The sequence below is a fragment of the Mastigoproctus giganteus genome, chromosome 14, assembly GCF_048544385.1.
Source record: "Mastigoproctus giganteus isolate SK-2022 chromosome 14, ASM4854438v1, whole genome shotgun sequence".
Lineage (NCBI taxonomy): Eukaryota > Metazoa > Arthropoda > Arachnida > Uropygi > Thelyphonidae > Mastigoproctus > Mastigoproctus giganteus.
This window is the reverse complement of record NC_143588.1, coordinates 76,350,086-76,377,356: the sequence shown is the minus strand read 5'-3', so window position 1 is coordinate 76,377,356 and position 27,271 is coordinate 76,350,086. Positions and strand designations below refer to the sequence as shown.

The 27,271-nt window shown below is 38.1% G+C and overlaps 1 protein-coding gene across 1 annotated transcript in view; it reads left to right on the top strand.

Annotated features, from left to right (window-relative positions):
• LOC150075257 (uncharacterized) overlaps positions 1-27,271 on the top strand; it is a 258,146-nt gene that overhangs the window by 129,055 nt on the left and 101,820 nt on the right. The window contains exon 4 of the mRNA XM_090388340.1: positions 19,624-25,272. Coding sequence (XP_090244466.1) covers positions 19,624-25,272 — 5,649 coding nt within the window. The remainder of the gene's footprint in view (positions 1-19,623; positions 25,273-27,271) is intronic.

Genomic DNA, 27,271 nt, shown 5'->3' with positions numbered 1-27,271 from the left:
TCAAGGAAAAAGAAGAAAATGAAGAGGAGACTAAAGAAATATTTACAGCCAGTTGTGGTTGGTTTTTCCAATTTAAAAACTGCATTTGGCTTCACAGTGTTCGTATCTCAGGTAAAAATGCAAGTGCAAACAAAGTTGCTGCTGCAAGATTTCCCAGTGAATTGAAAGTTCACTGGGAAAGAATTTCAGAATGTGGCTACAAGGATGAACAAATTTTCAACGTCGATGAAACTGGACTGTTCTGAAAAAATATTCCCTGTCGAACTTTTTTAGCTGAAAATGAAAAGGCACAACCTGGATATAAAGCATAAAAAGATCGTTTAACACTTTTATTAGGTGGAAATTGATCTGGGGATTTTAAATTGAAGCATCTACTCATGTTCAGAGCAGAAAACCCAAGAGCTCTAAAGGCTTGCGTAAAAAGCACGTTGTCCGTAATTTGGTGATCCAATGAGAAAGCATGGATTACAAGAGAATTGTTTACAGAATGGTTCACAAATTATTTTTGTCCGATGGTTGAACTTTACTGCAAAGATGAAGGGATGGAGTTCAAAATGTTGATGCTTTTAGACAATGCACCAGGCCATCCACCTGATCTGATCTCAATGAAAATATAAAAATATGCTTTCTTCACCTAACACAATGTCTCTCTTATAACCCATGGATCAAAGCGTAATTGCCACATTCAATGCATATTATCTGCAGCGAACATTTTCCCAAGCGATTGAAGCTTCAACAGGAGTGGGATCATCATCTTTACAAACATCTTGGAAAGATTATAACATCAGGAATACAATCGAAAACATATCTGCATCTTGGCTAGAAATCATTACCAACAACATGTGTTCTGTTTGGCAGCATGTTTTGCCCCATTTGGCAAATGATTTCATTGGTTTTGAACCGCAAGTTCAGATAATTGCCAAAGCCATTGTGAAGTTCAGAAAAGACTTGGGCTTCGAAACCTTCGATAGTGCCAATGCGATGACTGCATTGGCTCACATGCAAACAACTTAGATGATGACTCTCATTGAAATTGATGAGCAAACTGCATATGATAAAGAGGGAAACAATTCTGAAGTGGATAACACTGAAGTTGCAACAAAAGAACTTTCAACAGAAGAATTGGAGCAAGCTTTGTGGGGAGGTTGACATGGCCTGCGAGACAATTATGAATGGAGATCCAAACATTGAATGTAGCATAAAGATATGGCAAATTTTACAATATGGGATTCGATGCTACAAAGACTTGTACGCTAAGAAAAAGAAGAGACAGCTTCACCAGACTTAATTATTGAAATACTTAAGTAAGCAAAGCTTTTTTTCTCATCTCTCATTATGTTACCTCTTCGTTAATAAAATTTTTCCAATATTTTTTATTTCAAATCCTTTTAATTGGTATCAAGCGCAAATTGTTTATAGATTTATTATACTTTGTTTAGAGACTGTTTCTCTGGTATGCACTCAGTTAAAACCCATTATAATTATACCTCAATCAGCACAGTTTCACATAACACGGAACGGTTTCAGTACCAATTATCAGTGCTATGCGGGGTATCACTGTACTCTCATGAATGACTCCAGCTGAAGCCCCACAGTTTATATGCATGCAAGAAAGCAAGCTTTTGCAGCATCAGCCTAAAAAAAAAAAAAAAATAAAAAACCAATCCCATTTCACCCCTCCGTTCGTTCGAAATACCTGTCCAACCGTGCCTTATATTTATTTAGGCTATCAAATTCAACAACAATGGATGGAAGTCTGTTCCACCAACCAACTACCCACTGGCTAAAGGCAAATTTCCAAACATCTATCCTACATCTGTCTTTCCTCAATTTGAATTTATGCCCTCTCAGGTGATTATTCTGAGCAAGAGGAAGAATCCCATCAGCACACGGCATGCTCAAACCATTCAAGGCTTTATACACCTCTATAGGTGGTAGATGACTTTCATCAACTGGTGAAATACCACCACTTTGCTTATTGGAGGCTTGAAGTGGTGAAACCCATGTTTAGTCTCTAGAGCAAAGTTTCCGGCATCCCCCCCATACTTCTCCTCCAACCTATGCACGGTACTAAGTAGTATAGGTTTTGATACCTTTCGTGTTTGGGGTTTTCATAAAAAAAAAAAATCTAATCACCTCGCCGGTGCCTAGTCTCCAGACACTGTAATTTGCAAAACTTAAGCCTTTCTTCGTAAGAGCAACCCTTTGTTCCATTCATTAATCTTGTTGCCCTTCTCTGTACTCTTTACAGCATCTCTACATCCTTCTTGAAATTAGGCCTCCAGACCTGTATACAGTACTCTAGGTGTGGCCTGACCATTGCCTTATACAAGGGAATAATCACCTCCTTATCCCTGCTAGAAAAATTCCTGTATATCATTGACAAGACACCATGAGCTACTCTTTCAGCCCATCTGCACTGTTCAGAAAACTTCATATCTGTCTGCGCAATTACCCCCAGGTCCTTTTTTAATTCTCTACCACTGTCAGTGTAGTACCACAGAGTTGATACGTTACTCTGGGGTATCTGTTTTCCATATGTAGTAGTACTTTACATTTGTCAATGTCAAACTTCATTTGCCACCTCTCAGCCCATCTGCTCAACCTTTCCAGATCCTGTTGCAGCAGTATACTGTCAATAGTGTCCTTAACAACCCTGCCAACCTTTGTATTGTCTGCAAACTTGGACATTAAGCTTGATATACCATCATCAATATCATTTATAAATACAGAAAACAATGGACCCAACACTGAACCCTAAGGGACTCCATTAATAACATTAGTCCACGATGAGCAGTGTCCATTGATTACCACTCTCTGTCTTCTCCCCCTCAACCATCCCTTTATTCATAGCAGCAATTTGCCTCCAATGCCACATTGCTCTAATTTGTGCAGCAGTCTTCCATGTGCAACAGTATCAAAAGCCTTTCTAAGATCCAAATATATAAGTTATTCCCTGCATCCAGTTCTTTTGTGACTGCATCATAGTATCCAATCAAATTGGTCAGTCAAGACTTTCCCTTAATAAAACCATGCTGTGTCCGAGCTATAACTGAAGTCTTGTCTAGATGATCCTGCAGTGCTTCTTTAACCAGTGTCTCCATTAATTTTCTTGGAACAGAAGTTAAACTAACAGGTCTATAATTACTTGTGTCACCCTTTGAATCCTCCTTTGTGAATTGGGGTCACATTTGCACATCTCCAATCCATGGGTACCTCCCCTGAGTCCAAAGAAGCTCTCATAATTTTGGCTAAGGGTTTGCTTACTTCCTTTGCTGCCTCCTTTAATATAACCGGATAGATCTCATCCACCCCGGGTGCCTTTTTTATGTTTATCCTCAACAATTTCTCCTCCACTTTCCTCTCAGTTATTACAAAATTGTCTAGCTCACTTCCAGAGTTTACTTTACCTCTGGCATTCCCCTTCCTGAATTACTCCTCATAATTTTGGCTAAGGGTTTGCTTACTTCCTTTGCTGCCTCCTTTAATATAACTGGATAGATCTCATCCACCCCGGGTGCCTTTTTTATGTTTATCCTCAACAATTTCTCCTCCACTTTCCTCTCAGTTATTACAAAATTGTCTAGCTCACTTCCAGAGTTTACTTTACCTCTGGCATTCCCCTTCCTGAATTACTCCTCATGTGTGAATGTAGATGCAAAATACTCGTTTAGTTTGTTAGCCACCTGAGCAGGATCATCAACAGTTGAACCATCAATATGCAGTGGACCAATCTGATTCATCCCTTTCCTTCTAGAGCTTACATCTTTTCTGTCTTTCTTTGCATTCTTTGCCAAGGATTTCTCATAATCTGTCTTTGCCTGCCTAATCTCCTTTGTGACTTGGTTACAGACCAGCTTATATCTATCATAGGCTTCCATGTCACCCATTAATTTATGTATCCCATGCATTTTTCTTCTCTGCCATATCTAACCCCAGGGGCTCACATCTGGTGAGTATGGGCTTGGCACACCCAGGGTCCTGAGCTGGATATTATCATTCTTCTCGTTCTTGATGATTCCCTTCTACTTCTCTCTTCTCTCCCCCCCTCCCTCCCTCAGGGTAACTCTGGGATTTTTTTTTGGCTGGTGCTACATAAGCCTCGGGTTTCCTTGCACCCTATAGCTAATAATAATAATAATATCTCACTAGTTCATCTGACATCCATTTAGGCCTAAACCTTGAACAATATTTCTTAGTTGGTATGTAAAGCCTAGTAACTTCCAAGATACGTTCTTTGAATGCTTCCCATTTTGAATTTGCTGTTGGTAACATCATCAATTGGTCCCACTGTATAGATAAATACTGTCTCAGACCATCGTAGTTGCCTTTACCAAAGCAAAAACCCTTCCCTTTACCCCTGATGGTAGTTACCTCTTTGAGTAAATTCCACTTCAGCACACTGTGATCACTTCCACATAGTGGTTCCTTTATCTGCAGGTTCTTAATGCATGGAGAATCACTACTGATAATCAGATCAAGAGTATTACTGCCTCTAGTTGCCTCCCGAGCTGATGAAGAAAACAATCATTCACAAAAGCTTTCCTGTCTAGGTAGTCCTGCTTTACTTCTTTATTATACTGTTGAAGAAGGAGACAGCAGTCTTTGTTATACAGATACTGTTGAAGAAGGAGACAGCAGTCTCCGAAAGCTTTAGGTTTTATCGCTTTTAATCCAGTTTATTTTAGATAATTTTATTGCTTCGGTATATTTTTAACTATATTTTTAACGTTTTATCGTAATTTATTGTAATATTTCCGATAGTGTATCACATTATTTTTATAGTAAAAATTTTTTATTCCTTGGCTGGTGTTTGTCTTTAATTATTGCAGTTTACTTCTTTAACCAGTGACTCCATTATTTTCCCTGGAAAAGAAGTTAACTAGCAGGTGTGTAGTTACCCATGTCACTCTTTGATTCCCTTTTGTGAGTTGGGGATACATTTGCACAAATGCAGTCTTCGGGGACTTCCCCTGAATCCACGGATGCCCTCCTAATTATGGAAAGGGTTTGCTTACTTCCTTTGCTACCTCCCTTAATGTAATTGGATAGATCTCATACACCCCAGGTGCCTTTCTTACATTTAACTTCAGTAATTTCTCTTTTCCAATTTCTTCACAGTTATTACAAAATCATTTAGCTCCATGGTAGAGTTTGATAAACATCTGGCCTCCACTCCAATAAAGAAGTCCTCATGTGTGAATGTAGGTGCAAAATACTTTTGCAGCTTGTCAGCAACCTGAGCAGGATCAACAACACTTGAACTGTCAATATCAAATGGACCTAACTTTCTTTGAGACTTGATTGCAGACTACCATAGGCCTCTATCATCTGATAATTTATATGCAGTCCATGCATTTTTCTTTTGTTCCATGTGTCTTCATATTTCATCTGACATCCTTTAGGGCTAAGCCTCAAACACTATACCTATTTCCAAAATTAAAACACTAGAATTTCTCTCCTACGCACTATAGTATAAGTTACGAGATACGATTTTCAAGCCAAATCACCGATACAAAGGTTCTACGTGTACTAAGTCCTAACTTACAAAATCTCTAGCTAAATTTAAAAATAAGCTAACAAATGTCACAAAGACTATTTAAATTATTTATTGAAGACAATTTAATATGTTAAGTCAAAAAGACCACAAAATTTTTCAAAAAACTTATTGTTCCCAGGAGCTCAAAATTCTTCGTATTCACAGGTATCCTTAGCCTGTATAAGTTGCATGCAAGCCATTGGTTGGCAGAGGTTCCCAAGCTCTTATACCTTGTGCATCTTTTAAACTATTTTATAAAATTCATGCCCTTCTCTCTCTACCGGAACGAGTAAAATAAACATATAGATGCACAGAAGATCAACATAGTTATTGGAAAAAAAGAATGCTTTATCTACCCACCATGTGGTTTCAATAAAAAAATTGGTAAACTCTTGATTTTCATATCAAAGTAAAAAAAAAAAAAATATATATATATATATATATATATATATACAAAGGGTACTAGGAAAGTTTTGCAATACAGCTTTGTTTATTTAATTTTTTCAAAGTAATTTCCTCTACATTCAATACACCTCTCCATCCTCCTAAACCAATCTTTAAACCAGTTCTGCCAAGTTTCACTAGGGAGTAAAGCACACTCGTTGTCCCAAGCCCGTAGAAGGTCCTCATCACTGGAAAACCGCCTCCCTTTTAGCTTCATTTTCACATGTGGGAACAGTGCAAAGTCGCATGGAGCAAGGTCTGGACTGTAGGGAGGGTGCTCGAGAAGTTTCAGTCCTGTCGTGGTCAAATATTCGGTGCAGGCTTTGGCGCAGTGAGCTGGAGCATTTTCGTGATGGAGGTACCAGGTGTCCATTCTTGACTTTGGCCGCAGGTTCTTCATAGATCCAATGACTAGGCAGGCATTGTTCAGTATACCACTTAGCTGTGACTGTCTTCTGCGTGTCCAAAACGACACGTTCCACAATTCCACTCGATTTGAAAAATACAGCTATCATTTTCTTCTTTACAGATCGGGATTTTCTGACAATTACGGGTGTGTCGTCATCATCAAAGACCCAAACTTTGTTTTGAGCCTTGGTCGGCCGATCGTAATAGTACAGCCAAGTCTCGTCACCTGTCACGATGTTGTTCGCATACCGAGATTGTCCCTTATCAAACTTTTTTAACATCTCCCGGCACCAAGTCACACGTCGTGTCATCTGCTCTTCAGTCAGTTGATGCGGCACCCAGAGAGAACAAAGTTTCTTCACGTGCAAATGATCTTGCAGAATCGAACGAATTGCTGGTGCATTTAGGCCCAAAGTATCCTCTATCTGTTGGTAGGTCACTCGCCTGTTTTCGTCAAGCATTTTCCTCACAGCAGTAACGTTTTCCTCCGTAACTGACGTTCGTGGCCTTCCCGGCCTCTCAGAATCCTCCAGAGTGAAATTTCCCCTTTGGAATTCTCTATACCATCTGAATATCGTTGTACGATGTGGACAATCATCATCTAGTGCAAGAGTCATTTCTTCTAAGCACTGGTCTATGGTTAAACCACGCACGAAATTATACCGCAAAACTGTCCTTATCTCATTTCGTGACCACGATGCCATCGTAAGCACTTTACACTCTCACTACTAATGAATAACTGAGCCCATCGACTTGGCACGGTGGCTACTATGCACGTATGAACATGTCTCAACATGCAGCAACAAGCAGCTTCCTGTGATTCATTGTTGCATCATATTGCAAAACTTTCCTAGTACCCTTTGTATATATATATATATATATATACACACACACACACACACACACACTGTTAAGAAGCAAAATAAGCAGACAAAGGAAAATAAAAGTTATCGTATGTCTAATGCTCCAAAACGTGCAGTGCAGCAGTAAAGGAAACAAAAGGATATAAATAATGTGTGGTTTGTAAAATAAATAAAGTCTGTGAAAATGGAAAAATGAAAAGTACACACAGCGCCTGACCTAAGAGAAGTTTTAGGGATAGTCGAAAGCTGAAGTGAAATAGCGGTTAAACAGGTGAAAGAATTTGAAAAACCTAGTACAAAAATGAACTGGGACTGAGGAAGCAAACAAAATACAAATAATATACAAAAAACAAAAATAAAAATGAAGAATAATAAATAACAAAGAAATAAATAAGTAAATAACACTATTCAGATACGGGAGGGCAATTTTAGCAAGAGGTCGAATCAGGGGATGGCAAATATGCAAAATCTGAATATAGTAAATAAAAATATGATACATAGAAAGGGGGAAAGCAAATATGTGGCCTTTATCGTAATACCAATAGACAAGGTAGTCCCTATGCAGTGTGAAAATTAAGTTAATAATGAAAATTGAAATAAATACAAATTTACAAAAGTGTAATGTGAAATATAATACAAATGTATGTGAAGTGCGGAAGCGGGGAAAGGTAATCAAATTAATGTGGTTGAAAATAAAAATTCAAATATAAAGCAGAGAAATTTGATCAAAAAAGTGTGGACAAGCCAATGGTATAGGGAATGGTAAAATTCTTGGGGTGGGGGAGAGGAGAAAAAGAATATAGTTATCCAGTTTTGAAATACTATTAACTATTATCTATCAAGACATCAAAAAAGCTATTGCCAAGTCCTACAAACTTGACAATAACCACTACACTCCATTCTGCAATCTGAAAAAATATATTTTAGAATTACAGGACAATTTTATTATCACCCCAGTTGACAAAGCATCCAACAACTTTGCTATCTTTTGCAAACAATTCTACTTCAACCAACTAAAATCTGAGGTAGAGAATAGCTCCACATATATACCATGCAGTCTCAATCCTGCTTCAACAATAAAGCTTATAGCTTTACATAAAAACTGCACACCAAAATACAAAACTCACCTTTCCCTTCCTTTATATGATAGCCAAATTCCACAAACAATTGGTAGGTTTCAGATTCATAACCAATTCCAGAAATAGTGGCTGATACCTACCCTGCAAGCAATTCTTCAGACAGCTGAAAACCATCTTCAGCAATGTTACTACTACCTGGATTATTAACAATAACCATCTGTTTTAAACATTTTTAGATCCAATCTCTCTATAACTAGTATTGGAACTTTTGATTTCACCAACCTGTTCACTTCCATTCCAGGCCCCGAGTGCCAAGCGAGTGATCTAGCGATTTCCAAACCGACTTTCAAAGCGTATTTTCTATAAATAAGTAGTTAAAATTTCTAAAGTCTTTTACTTTCAAAGTTATTTATTTTCTGGCTCTTTATAAATAAAGAAAGAAGCCTCCTAGAAGAAAGGAAAAACACCTTTCTTTTGTATATATTTAACTAACCCTTGTAACACACTAACCAATAACTTATCGCTTGGTCACTGGTGGCACCGCTCCTGCCTCCACGTGGCGTGGCGGGGCCGGTAACCTGGGAGAAGGAAGCTCCTCTCCCGGGGCGAAAAGGAGCGACAATGGATTGTGATGAATACCCACCACTAGAGCCAACAGGCTCTCAACCTATTGACACCCGTAGAAGGGAACATGATCCTAGTCTCTCGAAAAGAATGAAAACAGATTCTAACAAACCAGAACCACCAGCTTTTCTGATAATGCATTCATTATCAAATCAACCAGTAAGCAATTTGTCTCCCTTTGTCATTCAAAGATGTCTCGAGAATTCAGCAGGAACACCAAAAATGGTAAAATTACTCCAGTCAGGAGTAATTTTACCATTTCAGGAGATCTATTAATTGAAACCACTCAGGCAAGACACTCTGAACTGTTATTGAAACTGTCAACTATAAGCGGAATCCCAATCAAAGTCACCCCGCATAATACACTGAACTCCTCTAAAGGAGTAATAAGTGAGTGGGATTTACTAAACGTCACCGAAGAGGAAATAATTACGGAATTACAAGAACAAAAAGTAACACAAGCAAGGCGAATCATGATCCGGAAGGACGATAAACTAGTTCCAACACGAAATATCATATTGACCTTCAGTACACCAAATTTACCAAACTCAGTGAAAGCAGGCTTCCTCCACTGCCGAGTCCGGGCATACGTTCCAAATCCCTTAAGGTGTTTCAAATGCCAAAAATTTGGTCATTCTCAAACAAACATGCAGAGGAGAAATTACATGTCCTAATTGTGGTTCGAAAAATCATTCTCAAACAGACTGTACTGCAAAATCTCCAGAGTGCCCAAATTGTAAGAATGATCACCCAGCTTATTCAAAATCATGTGATCTGTGGAAAATGGAAAAAAAGATACAGAAGTTTAAGATTGAAAACAAAGTATCATATCAAGAAGCAAGAAGACAAGTCAAGTTAACTATGCCAAACCACAGTTATGCAACTGCCACCCAAAACTGTCAAGCTGTCGCTACCCAAACAGAAGTGTCAATCCCACCTAACACATCCATTGCAGAATGGGCGCGATCTGTACTTTTGATAAATCAGCCCGCTAACAAACCTGTTTCAATGGACGAAATAAACAATACTCCAATCTCAGTTCCATCTAAAATTACGTCAATCGATAAATTACAAAGGAAGCCACCAAGGCAACGTACCACTGAATTACAACAACCAAATTCAAGCAGCATGGACAGCGAAGCTGTAAATGCACAAGAAGAAACAGTCCTTGATCTTCATGCAGAAGATGACGTGGAGACTGGATGTTCATCTACTGGCACCGATGATGTAGAAGGGAGTACCGAATATGGACGCCCTTATTTTCCAAGAAAGGAAAAGATAAAGCATGATCGCCAAAAGCAAACTGCTCCCTCTTACAAGAAACAGACAGAATCATCTTCTCTCTCTAAAACCAAATAATGATGGACATTGTGCAATGGAATTGCAGAGGTTTACGCAGTAATACTGATGATATATATGATTTGATCTCGCAATATAAACCGGTAGCCATTTGCTTGCAAGAGACTTACTTAAATCCACAGGTAACATATACTATTAAACATTTTACAGCCTATAGAAAAGATAGAATTAGTTCAACCCATGCACATGGTGGAGTTGCAATTCTAGTGAATTGTAAATTTCCAGCAAGAAACATTCCTCTTCAGACTCACTTAGAAGCCGTTGCAGTTCGTGTAGCAATGGGAAAAACAATAACTCTCGTCTCATTGTATCTTCCACCTAACAATATTTACACGTTGAAAGAATTAGAAGATCTTATAAAACAAATACCGTCTCCTTTTTGTCTTCTTGGTGACCTAAATGCACATCATCCGCTATGGGGATCTGCTCACATGGATAATAGAGGGCACTTGTTTGAAAAGCTCATAGACCAACTGAACCTAACTTTGCTGAACACTGGTCATAACACCTACTCTCATCTCTCCACGGGATGTATGTCGGCAATTGACTTATCTATATGTTCCCCCGAGTTACTTCCTATTATAGATTGGACGGTTTTAGATGATCTGCACAACAGTGATCATTTCCCAATAATATGCAGATTTCAAACAATGCAGACACCTTGCCCTGACCATCGGGTGTTATGGAAATTTTCTAAAGCAGATTGGGAAAAGTTTTTTGTCTCCATCTCCTTTGATAGCCAACTGATACAACTAGGGTCCATTGATGATGTTGCTGAGCACATTACCAAACAAATACTAGCAGCAGCTTCCAAAGCAATACCAAAATTTTCTACTTTCAAACACAGAAACCTTAAACACTGGTGGAATGACGCTTGTACCATAGCGAAAAAAAGAAAAAAATAAAGCCTGGAATCAGTTCCGTAAGTTTCCAACCACCGACAACCTAATCCAGTTTAAAAGGCTTAAGGCAAAAGCATGACAAATTAGAAGACAAGCCAAAAAAGAATCATGGATACAGTTTGCCTCTTCTATCACAAAAGACACTAGCAGTAAAACTATTTGGAAATAAATTCGACAACTAAATGGCAAATTTTTCCCGGTTTCTGCTCCAATTTTAATCAAGAACGGACAAGAAATATCCTCCCCACAAGAAATAGCTAATGCGCTTGCAGAGACTTTCTCCGAAACTTCCGCCACTACAGCTTATGATACTTCCTTTCTACAAACTAAAGCCATAGCTGAAAAATATAAGATAAATTTCCAAACTACTCAGTCTCTAGCCTACAATCAACCTTTTTGTCTTTTTGAACTCCAAACAGCAATAAATAGATCACCAAATAGCGCTGCTGGAGCTGATGGAATCTATTATGTAATGCTAAAACATCTAAACAATATAGATTTGAATTCGCTAATAACTTTCTTTAATCGGATCTTCCTTGAAGGTACATATCCCTCTACCTGGCAACACTCCGTTATTCTAGCCTTTCCCAAACCAGGAAAGGATCAATCACTCACACAAAATTATCAACCAATCTCCCTCACCAGTTGTCTTGGCAAAACTCTAGAAAAGATGGTACACAGGCGACTTACCTGGATTCTTGAAACTCAAAAGTTGCTAAACAACAATCAATTTGGATTCCGACAAAACAGATCCACTTTAGATCTCATGGTGAAAGCAGAAACTAACATCCGTAATGCTTATGTAAAAAACGAACACCTTGTAATGGTAAGTTTGGACATTGAAAAGGCTTTTGACACAACCTGGAGGTATGGCATATTGCGAGAACTTTATTCCCTAGGACTGCGGGGACATTTACCGAAATTTATTCAAAACTTTCTCCAAAACAGAACATTTCAGGTTCGTTATCAAACAGTACTTTCTCGTATTTATACCCAGGAAGAAGGTGTCCCACAAGGGTCAATACTTAGCGCTACTCTTTTTTCACTCAGGCTGAACTCTATAACCCACAACATTCCTAATACTGTCGAATTATACATGTACACTGATGATCTCACTCTATCTTGCAGTTCAAAAAATATTCCTACTATTGAAAGACAGCTGCAACTCTCCATGAATAAGCTGGAAATATGGACACAGCAGAATGGATATCGTATGTCAGAACAAAAAACAGTTGCAATTCACTTCTGCAAAAAACGCAAGCTGCATCCGGAACCGGAACTTCGGCTAAAGAACCACCCGATACCACTCACCAGTAATCTTTGTTTCCTAGGTTTAATGTTGGACACCAAACTTAACTTTGTTTCTCACATAACATATCTCCAAACTATTTGTTTAAAGAAACTAAATATTCTTCGGTCCATTTCTGCCATGAAATGGGGTGCCGATAGATACTCTCTCCTACATCTGTATCGTGCACTTATCAGGTCTCGATTAGATTATGGAGCTGTTGTCTATGACTCTGCTAGGAAAAGTGCACTAACCAGACTGAACACCATCCAACATAGTGCCCTTCGCACTTCTCTAGGAGCCTTTAGAACATCCCCTGTCCAAAGTCTGTATGTAGAGGCGTATGAACCTCCACTTCACCTTAGAAGGAAAATGCTGCTCCTTAATTATGCAGCCAAAATTCAAAGCCTTCCAGCCCATCCTGTTCGACCATTGCTTCTCAACCCTGATTGGATCACGTTTTACAACAGCAAAGTTACAGAAAATAGACCCACTGGTATTCGATTAAAAGAATTGATACATGCCTGGGACATAAACTTTGACAATATGCTTCAAGAGAATGATGTACCTGATCCACCCTGGTCTGTAACTCTCCCTCACTGTGATACCTATTTTCAGCAATGGAGAAAGAAATCCCTGCCAGATGAAATTATTAAACAGCTACACAAAGGCCATTCCCTCAACAATGCTCAACGCTGTGTAATATATACAGATGGTTCAAAAACAGACTCTTCTGTTGGTGCTGCAGCTGTCTTTCCCTCTTTTACACTTTCTATATCACTACCAATTGAGTGTAGCAGTTACTCTGCAGAATTGTACGCAATAAAATTAGCCCTAGAAAATATAAACACTTCCCACAACACTAGCAGTATAATATACACAGATTCCATGAGTGCAGTGTCTGCATTAGACAATAAACTCTCAATATCGCATCCCATCATAAAACAAATTTTTTCCTGCTTAAACCACCTACGAAGTAAGAAACATGCAGTGTTATTTTGCTGGATACCAGGGCACTCTGGTATCACAGGTAATGAGAGAGCAGATCAGGCAGCCAAACAACCAACCAGTACAATACCATCACATTACCAAGTACCATACATAGATTACCTGAAGCGCATTAAAAAAATCTGTACAATTCAGTGGTCTGAAATCTGGAAGTCACAAACGAACAACAAATTGCTCGAAATCAAAGAGGAACCAGCACTATGGAAATCTAGCTACAGGCAAAACAGGCAAGAAGAGGTTGTGCTAGCAAGAGTACGCATAGGGCATACACATCCAACCCATATATATCTACTCAAGCAGGAGGTTCCACCTCAATGCGCGAATTGCACTTTACCACTTACCGTCAAGCATATACTATTAGATTGTAAGCAGTATTCCTATTTCCGAAAAAATAGTTTCCTTTCACTATCACGACTGAAAGAGCCCCTATCACTTGCCCACATTATTGGAAACAATGCAAATTTAAATGAACTATTTACCTTTCTTAAGCAGATACAAATATACGATTTTCTATGATGACAAACTGACCGAAATCTTATATTAAAACATATCATAGGAACAGGCACATTTTGGCCTTAGTTGCCCTTGTGCCCAAAAAACACCAATACCAATACTTCCATTCCACTTAACCTGCCCGGACCCGCATAGGACACAGTCATTTAACTCATTCGTTTCTGCTGAGGGCTGATGACCCTCCTATGTGTGAGTCCTGTGGCACAATGTTAACTATCAGACACATTTTAATTGACTGTCCAGATTTTAGTAATATCCGTTTTACCGCTTTTAATCATCTGACTGAGCCGTATACACTCAGTCAGATTTTATCTGACAATGACCATGTGTCTGCTATTTTTAGCTTTTTGAAATCAGTAAACCATTTTACTCATATTTAAAAAATTTACTTCGTTAAGGTTACTTGTTTACTGATATTTGTCTTTTACCGTTTATACTTGTTTTTATACTCTGACTTGGTGACCTAATTCGTTAGGCCACTGAAAATTTTACTTTTTATGACAAGGTTTTGGCGCATTATAGCCTTAGTCGCTAATGCGCCAATAAAACCCAAGCAACAACAACAGCAACCACTTAACCTACTGGTGTTTGTGCTAAAACAATTGTTCAACAAATACCATGAGAAACTTAATATTCACAAGAGTACTTGGGACAACCTCGTCAATCTTTGCATACTTAATAACTTTATTTTCGATGGCAAGCTTGCATACAAACAAATAATTGGAGTTCCTATGGGTTCACAGCCGACCGGGCTAGCCGAGTGGGTAAAGTACCTGCCTGGCAACCCAAAGGTCGCGGGTTCGATTCCCGCCTCGGGCTTGGGTCAAAGTACTGCAAAAACCTTGGCAGGTGCAATATGGCCACAGAAGCCGATGCGCCAACAACTACCAAATCAAAAAAATCAATCCTATGGGTTCACAAATTTCCAGCCTTGTCTCTAACCTGTTTTTACACTACTAGGAGGAATTTTTTTACTAGCAATCCCAATCAAAAATTTTTAGCTTTCCAGTATGTTGATGACATCTTAGTTTTAAATTCCGACTTTGAACGCTTAGCTGCAGATATTTACCCCTCTGAACTTAAACTCAATAAAGGAAATGTTGATAATTGCACAGCCAATTTCCTTGATCTGAAATTGGTTAATTGCACAGCCAACTTCCTTGATTACACTCTGCAATAATGCAGTTCCTCATTTTATTGACATTTATGACAAAAGAAACTATTTCGACTTTGAGGTCATATATCTCACAAATTGGCAATCTAATATTTCCAACAAAATTCACAAAAGTACTATTTGTATTCAAGCTATCAGATTAATCAACATATGCAGCAACCATATCCTTTTCAGCAAAGCAAGATAACAGGTTTTTAATTAATAATATACCTCCCTTGTTTTTCATCAAATACTGTTTCAGTATAGTTTCTTCTACAATTAAAAATAAATTCAGTTTTGATTTACTTGGCACCTGTCCATGTTAAAGATATTGTACAGTTGTGTATTATTTGGTGCGATTGCCACTACTTAGTTAGTAATCACTGTTCATGACTTCTGTTTAAGGTTCTTTCTCGGAATGAGATTACTGTTGCTTTACTGGCAAATGGGTGACAAATCCCTCCCATCTAATTATTGTCCCATTGCAATTACTTCTACTCTTTCTAAAGTAATGGAGAAATCAATTAAACGTCAACTCTTAAACTACCTAGAAACGTTCTGTCTGATCAACGATCGCCAGTATGGATTCCGTCAGTGTTGATTCACTGGTGATATTCTGGCTTGTGTTTCCCATTTATGGACAAATTCAGAGGAAAAGTTTGGTGAAACACAAGTAGTTGCCTTTGACATCTCAAAAGCTTTTGATTGTGTTTGGCATAAAGGTCTTCTAAACAAGCTTCAATCTTAAAACAGTACCATCTTATGGTACTGTTTTTTGTAATTGGTTATCCAGTTTTCTCTCTGATCGCTCACTGAGGGTGATGGTAGATGGCTCTGTCTTCTAACTTCTCCACTAATGCTGGTGTCCCCCAAGGTTCAGTTCTTTCCCCCACTCTTTTTCCTCTTGTATATTAATAATCTTCTTCCATTGACTGTAAATCCTATCCATAGTTTTGCCGATGATAGCACATTGCATTCCACTTTGAAAAACCTTTGCATTTCATTTTGAAAAACCTTGCCCTGCTCAATCAGCTTCAACTTCTCGAATATCCGTTACAAATTCCTTAAATGCAAATTCCTCCAGGTAATTCTCCAGTGGGACAAAGACAACTTAAGTGATTTTGATCCTTCTAAAACTCAGTCTTGTCTTATATCTCTCAAAAAGGATTCTTCTGCTCCTGTGCTTATCTTTGGTGACACTCTGATTTCTAGGCAAAATGATATATCTGTTTTGGGGATTACCCTGACTTCTAATCTCTCTTGGCACAAGCACATTACAAATATTGCTTCCTCTGCATCTAAAAAACTTGGTTTTCTCTTTCGCTCTCGGCGTTACTTTTCTTCCAAAAACAGCTGTTCACTACAAATCACAAATCTGCTCTACCATGGAATATTGTCCCACATCTGGCGGTGCTCCCAAAACCTCTCTCAGGCTTCTAGATTCCATTCAGAAGAGGGCAGTTAGGTTAATTAATAACTCCTCTTTAACAGTCTCTCCACTCGCTGTCTCACAGGCATACTGTTTCTGCTGCATGCCTCTTCTACAAATACTTACATGGGCACTGTTCTTCTGAATTGACTTCTATAATTTCCGCTCTCTCTTTCAAAACTGTCCGAACACATTCTGCCACCAGCCAACATCCATTTACTGTCCAACTTCAAACTCACAGAACCAACTTTTCATCTTCCTTGTTTATTCATTCAACTGCCGTTTTCTGGAACAAACTTCCTTCATACATATTTCCTGAAAATTACAGTCTACAGAAGTTCAAGTCTAATGTCAACAGATATCTTCTTTCATCTTCTCAACCTCCAACCTGAGCACGGTACTAAGTACTATAGGTTCTAATACTTCTCGTGTTTGGGGTTTTCATAAAAAAAAAAATATATATATAAGAAATTCATTTATCAGGAAACAGCATATGCTGCTGTTAAATCTTGACCTTCAGACAACGTGGAGATGTGGAGCCTTGCAAGATTTATTTGATTTAGAATACATAGGATAACTTCCTTTTTGAGAACTTTCCAATTGCAATAAAATGACTTGCCTACAGTGCATGTATGTATAAGTAGAGTTTGCTCCAAGGGCTCTGTTAATCAAACCCAATAGCCTGTGTAGTGAACAAAGTATCACAAAGATTATATATCACCTACATTGGAAATTTATAAGTATGCAGGCAACCTATATATTGTATCAATTATAAAGCTTGAATATGAATGAGCAGTAGCTCCAGGTCACCATATACAAAATCAAAATATGGACAAGAAATAATGATAGCAGGATTGCCGACAAAAACAGTTAATGGTTATGATATATAGGATTGCAGGGGATATTTACTGCAGAATTAAATAAATAAATACAAGTTGTTAAGCACATTACTGCATTATGAATTTGCAGATAAAGGAACCACTAGATGACAATGATCACAGTGTACTGATGTGGGATTTACTTAAAGATGTAACTACCATCAAGGGTAAAGGGAAGGGTTTTTGCTTTAATAAAGGTCACGACAGTGGTCTCAGACAGTTTTTAAATTCTATACAGTGGGATTAATTGATGATGTTACCAACATTGAATTCTAAGTGGGAAGCCGTCAGGGACTTAATCTGGGAGGCTACTTGGCTTTTCATTCTAACTAAAAAAATACTTATTAATATCGAATTACTGCTGCACAGAGCGAAACAGATACAGAATAAATTACGATAAGTTTAATGATAGGAAAATACATACATATATTAAATTAGATACATACAAAAAAGCTTTCGGTTGTTTTTGTCAACTTTCCTCAATCAAACTGACAGTTAAGAGTGGAAGATGAGGGCGTGTACTGCCAATCATGTACATGAACTGCGTGATTAATTGTTGGATTAAAGCCTGTGACTGTGATGCATGTGGACGTTGCCAGCGTTTATCATTAGTCAGAATTGTTGTTTCGATGGTAGGGTGGACCCGACATCCACTGCTCCTGTTGATCGAGGTATTGGAGCATGTAATGTGAAAAGTAAGGTAACACTTTTTTTCCTTAATAATGGTGAAAGGGAATGAGATGAAATGCGATGGACAGATAGACCCGTTAATAACGTTCAAAAAGACTGCCAGTGCAGTGTTGCGGTACTGTCGCCTCCCAGCAGATTCCAGTTGCAAAATGGCGGATACCATGCGAGTGTGGTCCAAAACAGGTGTTCATGAAGTTATTCGCTTTTTGCAAGCAAAAGGGTCTTCACCGAGTATTGCAATTTCTAATACCTCTCGTGTTTGGGGTTTTCATTAAAAAAAAAAAAAAAAAATGACATTCACCGTGAACTGGTTGCTGTGTATGGTGAAAAGGTGATGACAAAGAACCGGGTGTGTTTTCGGTGCAATGAATTTAAAGTGGGCCGTGTTGACATTGAAGATCAACATAATGGCCACAGTGTTCCGGGATCACCAAGGCATTCTGTTGGTGGATTTCTTGCTGAAGGGAGGAACAATCAGTGAACAGCTTTACTGTGCAACGTTGGAAAAACTGAAAGCCATCATTCGTCGCAAACAACCAGTACTGACAAGCAGCGTGATTTTTTTGCACGAAAACGCAATTCCACACACTGTCTACACCACTCGTGAGTAGTTGCGTCATAATCATTGGGAAACTCTATCACATCCCCCCCCACACACACACACACAGCCTAGACTTGGTGCCTTCAGACTTCCATTTGTTCAGCCCTCCAAAAAAACTCCTTTCAGGAAAGTATTTCACCATGGATGAGGAAGTTCATTAGGCAGTGCGATGTTGGTTACTGCATGTGGGCACGAACATCTTCAGTACTGGTATTGATAAACTGATCCATCATTGGGACAAGTGTATCAATAAAACTGGAGACTTTGTGGAGAAGTAGTGCATGTTCACTTATTTCTTGGTGTGTAATTTCAACTTCGTATCGTTAAACATCGAGAGAAAAAATGTGTTACCTTACTTTTCAGAAACCCCTCGTATATTATTTATATATTTTTTTTATTTATTTATTTTTTTATTATTATTATTTATTTATTTTTATTTTTTTCAATTTCAGTGAAGCTTAAATTCACTCGGCTAGCCAAAGATTTGACTTCAGAAATGCATCTCCACTTTATAACATAGAAACGTAAAAAAAGATGTCTGATTTACTTCATTTTGATATATGTCACAGATCACAGAAACACATTCCTGATGTAAATTAGATGCTATCAGAATATTTAGTATTAATTTATTTAGAACAAATTAGTTGAAAATATATACAGAGTAAATACTGTGTTCCATTTAAAAATCACAATCATGTGTATTTATAATATTCTAACTTAAAAAAAATTAATATCTACACTTCATCTGAATTCGAAAAACCTTTACTTTTCATGACTACTGAAATTTTTTGTTCATATAACTATTATTTATAACTAATGAAATAATTTTACCATTTTACTTTCAGATATATGTTTATCAACAAAAAAGAAACGTCTTAGGAATAAGAGTCGTAGTCCATTTGATGGTGTGTTGGTCTCCCAGTTATTAGCCCAAAGGGATAAATTAGGTTTAAGAAAAGAAAAGAAAAAGGACAATGCCTCTTCACAGCCAGGTACTGCGGAATTACTGAATCAGCCTTGTAATTCTCAGGGAGTGGAAAGAACTGATAAAGATAATTCAAACTTGCTCCGTGATGAAACTACGTTTCATTTGCCTGATCCACCAGGCATATTGCTTAAATCAATTCCATGCACATCTTCTGGTGACCAAAACCAAGTTTTACTTTCAAGAGTAAGTGAAAATGTTGATGTTTCACATCCAAATTTGATTTACTCTACTGGAGCATCTACTACAACTGTCCCAGAAAAAGAAGTACAAAATGCTGTTCCTAGCATTGGTGATTCTAATAGTGGATCTTTACCATTGCAGAGATTCTTACCTCCTGCAATTACTGTAACTGTGCCTGATCAGTCAACAATTAGAAATGCTAGCAACACACTTATGTGCACTAGAACTACACCTTCTATAGGATCTAGTATTAAACCTTGCCCCCAGACACAGATTTTCACATCACCTCAGTCACTTATCCACAGTTTTGGTGCTGTAACAAATAGTAGTGCTGGTGGACTTTTCAACCAGCCAATCCCTGATCATGTCTCAAATTTGCAGCTTCCCAGTAATTCATGTGTATTAGTAGACAGTCATCAGACTTCTGGTAACATGGTTTCTGTACTGCCTCAGCAAAGTGCATCAACAACTCTTCTGTTTAGAACAGAAACTTCAAAACCAGTTCCTTCCAATACACTGATGCCAATATCTGTTACAAGTTCTTGCAATCAGCATATTAATAATGTAGCATATACATCTGCAGCTATGTTTTCTACAGCATGTCCTCCATGTCCAAAAACTGTACAGGTCGGAGATTCTGATTTTGGTTTCTTGTCACGACAAAAGTCAAAGAAATTGGGAAAATCTAAAAGCAGCAAATTGAACTGTGTTTTAGATCGTGGTTCCCCTTGCCCTAATATTGATGTTAGACAAATTCCTCCTGAACATCACCGTCCCCCACCTGAAGCTCTTGCAGCCATTGTTGGTCAAAACAACAATAATATGACAACTTTAATGCAGACGGGAACATCTCCACTTATGCATCAGCCTATTCAAACAGGAAACATTGTACAATCTGCTGCTTTTTCTGAAGAAATTCTTCCCCAGCCTTTTACAGGCACAGTGGGTAATTCAGTTCAGAGTTTAGGACCTCAAGGTATGCCATGTAGAACTTACATTCAGAATGGTAGCTTTTTTAATACCGTTAAGACATCTATGGAAATTCCTTCTTCATCCTATATTCAGAATACAAATATGACTCACTCTGTTAAAGGTATTGCAAATACTTCTTTTTTACCTTATCAAGAAATAGTTCCCTGTAATCAACTGTCTAAAAGTTGTTTACCATCTGTAACTCTCTCTGATGGTACTGTTTTCAGGACTAATCTGTGCACTTTTGAAAATAATATAGATATGGCAACAAATTTACCACCTGCTGCTCCTCCACCACCCAGTAATTTAAATTCACCACAGAATGTATCAGCTTATTTCAGAGTAAAGCCTGCGTGTTCTTTAAATCATGAAAATTCAAACACTACTGTAAAAATGTGCACTTTGTCACCAAGAAATCCAGATGAAGTCAGTAGCACTTCTAGTTGCAGAGTTGCAGTAAAATCCCTTACTCCAGAAAGTGGAAAGGGTTGCTTACCACCTTCTGTTCAACTTGCAAATATGACTGCTGTTCCTGCACAGCTTCCTTCTGTACCTCCTGTTGTTATACCTGTTTCAAGCAATAATATATCTTCTGTTCATTTACAGCAGAACACTAGCTGTCAAACAGCTGTGAATTCTGTTTTGAATACAAATGTGATAAACACCCCACAAGCAAATAGTAACTTTACTACTAATATCCGTTCTCCTCATGGACTCCCATGTTCTCCTCAAATGCGACCAGGAATAGCTGTAACTCATCAACCACTTATTTATAATGCTGCTCCATTTTCTTCGGGTAACAACCAACAAGGAAACTGTGCTACTGCTAACATACTTATGCCTGGGTCTAATGTACCTGCTATAGATGGCTTAACAGGAACACTTCGTCCTCCTGTAGTACCTCATGATACCTCTGGAATTTTAGTCCAGCAAGTTCTCAGTCAGAAAGTAACATCAGAATATCCATCTGGTAGTGTACTTTCTTCAACAGCAAGGACACAAGTTGTGCAACAAGTAAATGGAATGGTACTTCCACAGACACCTCCAGCTCAACCAAATCCACAGGTACTTCTTGCTCCAACACAAGTTCGTATGTCTGGACCTAGTGGTATGATCACAATGCTTCCAACTGGAATGACGGGAACACAGGTATTGGCAGCTCCTGCACAACAATTGGGACCACAGATGGTCATTTCAGAAAGCGTACGGCCAAGTGTTGTTAGTCCTTCTCAGCAGCTAATTCAAAACAATTGTTTCATTATGGGACCCTCTCACCCTACTTTCGTTGCAAAACCTCATCAGACAGCACTCGTTACTGGAGTACCTGTTACTTGTCATACTAGTGTACCTCTCTCTCTCCCTGGTGGCACTTCTGCTGGAATCTCTTATACTTCATCCCCAGATAATAGTGTTGGAAGTTCATCCTTAGTTACAGGAACTATTTTTCACAAATCCCAGGAAACTGGTGAAGTAATCTTACAGAGAGTAAATGTAAGGGAATCTTGTGTAAATGATTGTAAAGAACAGCATACAAGTGATTTTCCATCTTTGCAGTCTCCATCTCAAAGATTTTGTGGGCAAAAGTCCGAAACTAATGAGCAGGAGGGGTGGTCAGTAAACCAAGAAAATTCCAAAAGTGTTTCAAATGGATTTGATAGTCATGTAACAAGAACAGTTCTTGGTGGTGTCCCCAATGCTTTAAAATCAGGTTCAGTGCCTTCAAATATTTCTGGCCATACTGTGTTATCCAGTTGTGGTCCAGTCTTTATTAGTGACTATAGTGGGCAGCCACAGGCTGTAACCATGTCTAACATGGCAAACATGACCGGTGTTATTCCATTATTGGGAGGACAGTGTGCCATGAATTCTCCAATGCCTCCATTATCTGTTCCAAATGTTACTACAGTAACAACAACAATGACTCAGGTGATCCCAGCTGTTGGAATAGCTCCACAAATCCTAGGTCAACCTGTGCAGCCAGTTGTGCAGGTTATTAATACTGTTCCCTTCAATTCTATGCAAAATGCTGTTCTTGTTTCTGGAGGTCCTAATATGCTGTCTCAGACAGTCCGTCTTGACACATTGCAGACTGCTTCTGTTGTTGGTGCTCCAGCTTCAAATGTTTTCAATGGTGTAATTCTTCCTCCTAGCACTGTGGCTTGTGTTCAGGCTACTTCTGTTTCTGTTAATTCTCAGTCTTCAAATATTTCAACACCTAATCCTGGTGATGATATGAGAAATAATCTAGAAATAGGAACAGAAACAAGAGCAACTCCAGGTTCTAGCTCTTCATGCAGTACACCAGTGTCTAATTCCAGTTCTACTCCAATCCCTCCAAGTGACATCCAAAATGCTGTGATGAGGGCAATATCTCCTGCCATCAGAAAAAGGAGCCGTGATGGAAAGCGTAAGGCAAATAGTCAAACAGTAGCTTCTATGCTACAGATAGGAAATCAGACATCATCGGTTATGATTCCTGGTATGGCTGGATCAGTAACACAACAGCAGCAGCAGCAACAGCAGCAGCAACAACACCAACAGCAGCATCAACAGCAGCAATTTTTGCAACCACCTATGTTGCAGACTGTAACCGTCCTACCTCCTCAACATAGGCCTCTCATTCATCAGCCGGTAGTTAACTATAACAGTATTACACCTGTTGGAAGCCACCCTCTTCTTACAACTAACTTGTCAACACCTTTAGGAATTGTACAGCCCCTAAGCATGTTAGGGGTTACTCCCGCGGGAACCACTGTGATTCAGAATATCCCAGTGCAGCATGTTGTGCCTAATCCATCATTTCAGTCTGTTACAGTATTGCAGAGTCCACATGCTGTGAATTCTCTTCCTCCTGAACAACATGTCGTGGTAAATGATTCTTCAACCCTTGGGGTCCATCCATCTCACCTTCATAGTGCCTTTGCAGGTGGTTCTATTGTTCCTAACGTTGTGACTGCCAATTCAGTGATAGGTACCCCAGTTGGAGGAGCTGAGGTACTTGTTAATACCACCATGCAAGCTTCTTCAGCCATGGCAACTCTGCCTAGGACCCCAACCCTTCCGCAGCAGTTTTCATCTGTATTGCCTCATCTCACACCTCCTGTGGCACAGACTTTATCACCATCTGGAAACCCAGGAAATGTAAAATTGACAAAGGTAACTGTTGCAACTACATCTTGTACATCTACTACTAAGGCTATTATTAATATTACTAGTAATGAAGCAGTAACAGTTACAAGTAATAAAAATAACAATACAATAAACAGAGAGGAGGCAGTAAAAATGCCACTAGAAGCTAAAACTGCTGAAACATCTTCTGTTGTGTCACAGACAGCACGGAGCATCGGTGTCCAGAGTGGGGATATGGAACACAATGCAGCTGTGCAAACAATAGGATCAACTGATGTTTCAACAAACCCGGTGAACCTGCCTTCACAACTGACTTGTGTTAATTCAGAAGACAGTCAATCCACAAAGCACAGTTTGCCTGAAGTGGCAACATATGAGGTTAGACAAAAAAGTGATGGAGAAAACAGCAATACTTTACTTTCTTCAGAAGGTGAAACCTGTAAAACCTCTTGGCTTGACCCGGTTAACCTCTCTGCAGCTGTCAGAGCTGTTGTACAGGAACAAAGTGAAAACAGTGAGGAGGTGGTGCCCTTAAATAATAATAACACAAATAGTGCTAATGAAGTTTTTAACAATAAAGCTGAAGATTCAAGACAGGATATGAAATGTAGTACTCCAATACATGATGAAACATCTCATGCTCTACAAAGTATTTATCCAGAAAATACTGAAGGTGAAGGTGGAAGTGAAAGTAATTCGGTTCTTGATTTGCGCACAGCAGGATCATCAGTACAGTATAGTGAAGAAAACATGGTGCTCACTCAGGAAAATGGTTCCATAATAAATGCCTATAGTGAAGTACTGAATGAAGTAGTTAGTGAATCTGGCATTAATTTAGATGTCTGGAATGAACCACAGCTACCTTCATTGCAGCCTGAAGCTGGAGATAATGTTGCTGAGAATGCTTCTACAACGTCATCTGACACTTCAGAACAAGCATGTAGTGATGGTCATGTTACTAGTGATTCAGGTGTGGAATCAAGTCAGGAACCAATGAATTTGGCATGTATCAGGGAAGACAGAATTGAAGACATGGAAATGGATAGTTCTGTGTGTGAGCCTACAAATGGAGAAGAAATGTCTCTTTTTCTTTCCTTTGATAATGCTGCAGATAATCAAGATGAGCATGATGATGAACAAAGAATGCCAAGGAGAAGAGGAATTAAGCGCCATAGAAGGGAAATGGTTCTATCTCACGATGGACACAAAAGTCAAGAATCTGAAGGTAAACTGAAATGTTTTTATTTTAAATTAGTTTTTGAATTTTTTTAAATTAGTTTATGAAACATCTATATAGATAGGTAAAAACTTTATTTTGTTATATTCCAAAAGAGTAATTTATTGGAAAGAGGATGGGTTAGAATTAGCAGCTGATATTTGTGCGTTGTTACCAAGGGTTAAAATATTAAGGTCAGTAGTGAAACTTTTGGATTTAATCACTTTCAGGAGTGAACATGATGCAAGTTTTTCAAGTGTTGGACTCTTCTAGTGAGTACATTGTTGAAGGCCATTTCGAGTATACAGTATTTAAAATGTGTGTTTATGTATGAATTATCTTGAAATTTTTCCAGTATGTGCTGGCATCTTTTATCTGTGCTTCCAACTAAATACTGAGTTTTAATATATGGGAATGTGACAATAGCTTTGAAAATTGGGTGAGGACATCGTACCTATCATCTATTTTTATCCAATTTTGCCTTGCAAAACTGAAATTCTCTGTAATTGAGATCCAGAAGTAGATGGAATGGAATTATGCTATACAGTATATAAATAGATGCAGAGGACATTATTGCTTCAAAAATAATTTAATAATAAAATAAAATATTTTTTTTTTTTTTTTTACATTTTTTAAGGTTTTTTTATTTTATTTTCTTTTTTTAATTTTTAAAATGCCGGTTTCATTTTTGGTAATCTTACTTTATTGGTGAACAATCAAGTCAAAATAAGAATAAATTAATATTTAAAAGGATTTATATATGAATATTTTATTATTACAGAACTAGAAAATTTTAAGAAATTCACTCCACAGTGAGTTTCTTCACTTTATTTTACCTCACCCTTATCAAAAACTACACATAGTCCACACATTCAAGAAACTCACTCGTAAAAGGGTTAATGGACTGAAACTTGGGTTTGATTTTGGTCTAGAATAATTCCTCAGCAAAGATTTAATGGAATAAATTTTCATAAAAGTTTGTAATTTCCTAGTTTTTAGGTCCAGTCAGGCTCTAAGAAACTTAATAAAGTAAATCAGCTGTTCTCTTACATATGCTAGGAGTGTAGTGTACAAATTTCATGAATATGAAGTATGGTCAAGTCATCAAATGCAGACATTATAGGGATATTGGAAACCACTCAGACATAAGGGATGTAATGTATGGGAAGGACAGACAAGACAAGAGAGGGCAGAGAGTTTATGCTCTTGTTTAAGAACAGTGTAAGGTGGTGCACCCAGTTGATGTGGGTGGCCATTGCAGTGTTAGTTTATAGCATATGCACTAGTAAATCTGAACAGGAGAGTAGGAGTCTGCTACAGGTCAAGTGATTGTGATGAGTATAATGAACAATTACACAGACAAATAGAATGAACCATTAATCAGAATGTCTTATAATGAAGGACTCGAACTTTCCAGGTATTAAAAAGAAATTGTGGGTTGGTCATTCACACACAGTAGTGAAATTTTATGAATTTATTGGATAGCTGCTTTCTATAGCATCATGTTAGAGAGGTAACAAGAGAAAGTAATACTCTTCATCTGATTATCAGCAGTGAATCTTCATGCAGTAACAATATACAAATAAAGGAACCACTAGGTGGCAGTGATCATAATACGTTGAATGAGATCTGCTTAAAGATATGACTACTGTCAAGGATAAAGGGAAGGGATTTTGCTTTTGTAAAGGCAACTACAGTGATCTTTAAATTTCTTTCAGTGGGATCAACTGATGATGTTACCAATTGCAAATTCTGAGTGGGAAGCTTTAAGGAAAGTAATCATAGAAGCTATTAAGATTTTTATACCCACTAAGAGAAATTGCTCAATATTTAGACCTAAATGGATGACTGCTGAACTAATATAACATGGCACATTATAACCATAGTTATTTTTGCACCATAAAAAAAACAAAACAAACAAACAAGTTGAACTGATGAGACTAATGGCAGAGAAGAAAAATGGATGGGATATTTATAAATTATTAGGGTATACAGAAACCTACACTAA